The sequence below is a fragment of the Neoarius graeffei genome, chromosome 24 (genome assembly GCF_027579695.1).
Source record: "Neoarius graeffei isolate fNeoGra1 chromosome 24, fNeoGra1.pri, whole genome shotgun sequence".
NCBI lineage: Eukaryota > Metazoa > Chordata > Actinopteri > Siluriformes > Ariidae > Neoarius > Neoarius graeffei.
Window position 1 is genome coordinate 4,221,006 of NC_083592.1, and position 6,470 is coordinate 4,227,475.

A 6,470-nucleotide genomic window follows, 5' to 3' on the forward strand; every position below is an offset into this window, starting at 1 on the left:
TTAATTAATAATGAACCTGTATGCATGTAAGCAGCGATGTCAGGGGCCCAAGCACCAGAGTTTGTCAGTACCAGAATTTCCTCTCATTTAAGAGACGAATCATTACATCATTATTACATCATTATTACATCATTATTAAACCGACTCCTCTAACCGCAGACACGTCACTCGCCAGGTTGGTCTCTTGTGGGTGTGAAGCAAACACAACTGTTGCTAGATGTGTTAGCATTAGCAGTTTAGCTCCCATTTCCAGCTATAATATTCAAATCTCTCTCCACATTTCATGCCTCATTTTAACGGTGGTCAAAACAATTTGACCTGTTGCCATGGCGACCCTTCAAGCACCTGAGTTAAATTTGGAGCGTGTTGTTAGAATCGAGCTGGATGCCACGTCGTTAGTGATAATGGACGAGTTTAATAAATGAGATGCGTCCCAGTTAATGATAATAAAGAACCTGCGTTATTAATAACGCTCGTACAGCCGATTAACCCTCGACTCTTTGTGTCTCCTCAGTCCACGAGACACTTTATTGGCCCAGTAAAACATCTTTCGTGTTCCGTACAGCAGCCTTTCTGCTTTTCCGGGAGACGGAGGACGCGCACGGACGCGGCTCATCAGCAGGCTGAGTGATCGGCGCCGGTTCTCTCGGGCAGCTTTAATGAGCACCAAAGTGCCTGTTAAAAGTCGCATCAAAATATTACAACTCCCTCGCACTTTCCTCACGCCGCTCAAGGGCACGCTGACATTTCCTGACTGGATCCTTCGTGCCGCTTCAATTTTAGGACTTTTGCATAAAAATGTCAATTTTTTTTTTGCAGGAAGCTGCGAGTCGTTTGTGGCACTCAATTTATCGGCTCTAAACGACGTGCGCGCTGCTCTGAGTTTAAGCAGCCGTGAAATTGCCTGAATAAAGGCAAGGCGTTTAAATCCAATCTTACAGAAGCCTTTCACCTCCGTAGCCCTTCCTCTGTCCGACGCTCGGGGGTGGGGTGGGGTGGGGTGGAGTGTGTCCCCGCTGTGCTGACCTGTAAAATCCTGAACATGCATTAATCCCACACGTAGACTGCTCAATTAGTGCTGAGAATGCCACATGCTCTGTCCTTCAATGTCACATGCTCTGCGAGGCCACGCCTCCTTCAGCATGATTAACGACTGACTAAATAATCTTAACGATACGTTTAAGTTTGCGTCTGTGATGTACAGCCCTTATCATTTGTTACCCAGTTGTTGCTTCTGATAGATTTTTATCTCTAAATATAAACTGATCGGACCTTTTTTTTTTTCGTATCGTCCACCCTGAATTACAACGACAACTAAAAAGAGATGGAGAGACCCTTTTTAAAAATAAACGCTCCCATCCGCGTTGCTGTGAAATGTGAAGAGACGGCCGATGAGACGGGACGCTGCTAAGTAGTGAAGAGAAAGAAGATTAAACTCAGCCATACTTAGAATTCTCAGCTGTGTTGCTATAATTAAAAACGTTTTTCTTTTTTTTTTTCTTTTTTTTTTGTCACACACCGGTGCTGGTTTCAGCGTGTAACCCAGTTCAGGGTCGGAATTAATTTCACCATGCTCTGATTTAATAGTGCCTGAGGGGCTGCCGGATCTCCACAGATTGAGTTTTTCAAAAAATAAATAAATAAATAAAAAAGATCCATTTGGCTGAGGATGAACTTGGAGAGAGAGAGAGAGAGAGAGAGAGAGAGAGAGAAAGCAGAGATGATGATGATAGATGGAGGGAAATTATAAAGCTTCCATTAAAAGTTTCATTCTGGGCTGTGAACAGCACCTGCAGTCTTTGTGTGTTCGCTCACCTGCAGTCTGACGGATAATTATACTATCGAATCTTCTCTCCTGCACCTGGGCTGAATGGGAAACTGAACACACACACACACACACACTTTGTTATGCCCAGTGATCTGACCTCTTTCTTACGGATTAGCTTGTGCAAGCAGACACAAAGGCTGAACATTCTAGACGTACTAGTGGAATGTTAGTTATGTGGAACATTCTAGAATCGGTTCCGACTGACTTCCAGCACTCTCTTCACTCGGGAGCTTGAGTGGGTTCTCGATCACTTTGTCTGGAGCACTGTCACGCTACAATGTACGTACGTTTCTCTGCAAATTGAAAGCAAACTTTGTTCTTTGTGCCTGGTCACATGATGGCCATCTGTTCTCGTCCACCGTAGGTCACAGCTGCCAGAACTCGAGTCCAGTTGTTAGAGTAACTCATTAGACTGACCTGCTTTTCCAGTAAACCGAAATGCAGGTGAAATATTTACTATGATCCGTTGTGACAGCTTTTTTGCTATTGTGGACCTCTTTATGAACATTCTTTTCTTCTTTCTTTACCTTCTTGTCAATCTTTTCCCTCTCAGTTTGATTCGACAAAGCAGTCAGTCTTACCAAAGCATAGAAGAAGACAGGTTTAGAGCTGAACACATTCAAGAAAAGTACTGACACTGGTAGGCAATGAACATAACAATAACGATGATTTTGTCCCGTATTTTCAGGTGGACCAAGCATGGCTGTCCACTCTCTACGCTACCCGAGCACTGCGGAACTGGATGCCTACGCCCAGAAGACGGCCAACAACCCGCTGTCCATTAAAATATTTCCTACCAACATCAGGGTCCCACAGCACAAGCATCTTAACCGCACAGTGAATGGCTACGACACAACAGGTCAACGCTACACCCCGTACCTCCAACCAGGTGCCTACCAGGGCCTTCTGGCCATAGTCAAAGTCTCTTCATCATCATCCTCTTCGTCTTCTTCCTCTTCATCGTCGTCGTTTGTTGCTTCCACAAAGGCTGTGGTGAAGAACGCAGAAGGCCGGCGGACTAAGGTCTCTCCTGCCCACATAGCAGTGGCTCCCTACCAAGTGGGTTTCAATGCTGCACCTCCGAAACCCCTTGACACTACAGTTCTTACCGTGCCACCCAACGTGACGGTTGCTGGCTCTGTGATCCCTCTAGCAGGGACGAGAGGGCTCAATCTGTCCTCTCAGTCAAATCTCCCATCAATCCAGAGCATCATCTACCAGATCAACCAGCACTGCCAAGCCCAGGCCCTCCAGCAGGTCTCCACGGTTCCCCCGAACCCAAATTCCAATCCCAGTCCTTGCAAGCAAGGCACCACGGCACTTGGGGTTTCATCCATCTCAGGGGGGAGTTACATCGCAAATTTAGCACCGCAAGGGAATGTGGGATACTCTGGCACGGTACTACCAGGACAGAATGGGGATGCAGCAAAGGTGGCTGCGTATTCAGAGAGTTTGGATTACATCCTTTGGCAGAAGCAGCAACAGCAGCATCAGGCCATATTGAGGATGTACAGCGGTGGAAGTGGCGGAAGCGGTGCAGTTAGCAAGTCGCCAGAATCTTGTGGCCCAAGCATCCTAGTGGGTGGATCCCAGGCACCGTGTTCCTCCAGGACGTACCCTGTAATGACAAGCGTGAGTGGAGGAGGTGGCCTCGACAAGCTGAGCTCCTCACCATTGAACTGTGCAGCCATGCAGGGGAACTTCGCTTTGGGGCAGTATTTTGCCCCACCGTGGAACAGTGTCCTGGTCACCCCAGAAAGTGACTGCTACAACCCTCAGGAGTTGCCACCAGGGTCAACAACCGTTGGGCAGAAGGAGCTGGGCTTTCTGCCTCATCACCATCACCACCTTCATCATAACTACCACCATCACCACCAGCACGCACCCACAGACGGCTCGGGAGGCGTTTGCTGCGGTTTGCCGAGTAAAAACTTGTGCAATGCTTCTGTTCTCAGTAGCAGTTTGCAGTCGCTGGAGTACCTGATCAATGACATCCACCCTCCGTGTATTAAGGAGCAGATGTTGGGTAAAGGATATGAAACCATCTCAGTACCACGACTTCTGGATCATCAGCATGCGCACATTCGACTTCCTGTTTACAGATAGAAGCGCCGATCTAAGGTTTTGCAAACTGGGGATCTTTTCAATCAAAAATGGAGATGAATTTGTGGATTGGGGTCGGTTCCGTGGTTGCGTTGGTTTTAAGCAGATTGCGAAGATCTGGGCGGTGATTGGTTGAAAACTAGGATTATGTTTTGAAGACTAGAAGGAAATTGAAAGTCAGAGATCCTGCTTGCTTTTTTTGTTTGGGCAACAAGGACTTTTTTTCTTATTCTGTTTTTTTTTTCCATGTTATCAGTTTGGACAAAATTCTGCAGGTGATAAAAATCACGTTATATATGAGCAGGAAATGACTTTGCTCGCTCAGCTGAGTGTGTGTGGAGTCACACGGTGACGAGGAGGAAAACAGCTTCAACGTGTAAACATGCGCACTTCTGGAGGTGATCACATCAAATGTTGCGAAAGAAATGCTGTAGGATCAGTGCTTTTGAGTGTTGTTTAAGGATGTTACATGATAGTAATTAAAAAATAATAATAACTTAATTGTACGAATAATTATGGCTATAATTGAAAATTGCACTGCTTCGGAAATTGAAAATCTTGCGAGACGATTGAAAAGCTGGAAACAACTAGTCTGAGTTTAATGTATTTATGAAACTTGAAAACTTGAATTTATTTTTGTTGTTTTATATATTTGTAGTAAATCAGATGTATTGGCTGCTAAGGAGAAAGACGTGTCTTAGTTTTTTAATGGTTACTAATGAGTTTTGTCTGTTTTGATTGTTTTTTTTCTTCTTTTGGCTAAAATTGAGTAACTCTGATCAGGTCTCAGCACTGCTTTTGATTGGTGAGGAACCAACACTGGAATCACTGGAGGACTGACTGGTGGCCACGATGCACTCGGCCCAGAAATAAACCTTGTTTGAAAATTGTGAATTAAGGACGTGATTAAGAAGGTCCTGGTTTGGGTTTGAAATGTGAGGTGGTTTTTTTTTTTTTTCTGAACCTCTGGATGGTGTACTTCATGGCTGTTCATGGAAGTCCACAACCAGGAACTGTTTTTAGAACACAATACTTCACCAGTTCATACACATTATTCAGAAAGAATCCATTAATTCATATTTGTGTAATCAAAATCTTTCTAACTATCCAGTCGACTCACTATTTTCTGTCTTTTTTTTAATATTTACGCTCCTAGCACAGTGTTAGTACACGCCCGATCATCTCTACAGCTTTCATCCAGTGAGAAGATTAGTTTGTTTCATTCGTGTTTTTCTTAAGTGGTCAAATAAAACAGTTCGTGGTAGTCGACACAGAACCATCTGCTTACACGTGGTAAACACATGTCGCCCTGACAGAATCGGACCAGACGTTGTGATTTTTTTTTTCTTTAGCGTTCAGGTTTTAGGAAATTCGATTTGTAGGTTCTGTCTGAGAAGCAGGTTTGTGGTTCTGCTAATTTCCCGTCACTACCTAATGCTAATGAGTCGTGGAAAAGGAAATCGTTTGGTCACATGACCCAGGAAGCAGGAGGAGAGAAAAGGTGAAGCCAACATTCGAGCCTTTATCTTTTTTGTTTTTGGAAAAGATGAAACAATCATTTTTCTCCAGTTCTTGATTTCTTTCTCTGATGGAGACAGAAGGTGTGGAGTGTGTTTGTGTTCCCTCTCCCTCTCTCTCTCTCTCTCTCTGTAACACTGAAACATTCATTCCAGCTGTGAAATCCCTGTGAATGTGCTGCACTTAATCCAACTGAGTGGACCAATATGAAAAGCAAAAAAAGAGAGAGAGAAAAAGAAGAGAAATTGGATTGATGCCATGGAACCCAGCGCTGAATTAACATTTCTTTTTTCAGTCAAGTTTTATTGGAAAATTGAATTTTTAAACGAGAGAGAGAGAGAGAGTGTGTGTGTGTGTGTGTGTGTGTGTGTGTGTGTGTGTGTGTGTGTGTGTGTGTGTGTGTGTTTGGGTTTCTGCCAGAGGCAAAAAGCAGTCTAGATTTATGAAGTGCAATTATTATGACTGTATGAAGGCTAATTTTATTTGCTTTTTCTGAGCTCAAACCAAAAGAAAAAAAAATCTAAAAAAAAAAAATTTTTTCCTTTGTGATTCCGGTACATTCCTGCTGTTCTATACTCTATACTCATTCCCTATTTGTTTTGCAGTGCAAAAAAATAAATAAACGGATTTTGAGAATTTATTTAAAACCCCACGCTTTGACTCGTGTGATTGTCTTTGTCTTTATTTTTTTTAAGTCTTGCACGTGATGTTGACTAAACTGACCTGCTTCCGCAGATGAAGCACTCGGAGTGTCGGAGACACCGTGGAGGAGATGATGGAGGAAATAATCCACGTTGGGTTTAACACTTCATGTCTTTGGACAGATGGAGGGAGATGAGTTTTTGCGTCTCATCAGTCACACGGCGCGGCGACAGGTGTGTTCCGTTACGTTTGAGTAGTAAGGTGTGTATGACGCACCTGCTGTGCTAGTTGTGTTCCTGAGCGCTGGAAGTGAAACTGCTCTACTGGTGGAAACTTCAGCAGGGACACAGCAAACAACTGCACGGAGATTCTCTCCTTC

The 6,470-nt window shown here is 44.1% G+C and overlaps 1 protein-coding gene across 2 annotated transcripts in view; it reads left to right on the top strand.

The window, feature by feature from the left end:
* The window catches only part of fam222aa (family with sequence similarity 222 member Aa), a 20,385-nt gene extending 14,334 nt beyond the window's left edge, over nucleotides 1–6,051 (top strand). For both annotated transcript variants that reach the window (XM_060907393.1, XM_060907392.1), the window contains one exon: nucleotides 2,517–6,051. In XM_060907393.1, the coding sequence (XP_060763376.1) occupies nucleotides 2,517–3,934 (1,418 nt within the window). In that variant the 3' untranslated portion in view covers nucleotides 3,935–6,051. The remainder of the gene's footprint in view (nucleotides 1–2,516) is intronic.
* Nucleotides 6,052–6,470: the final 419 nt, after the last annotated feature.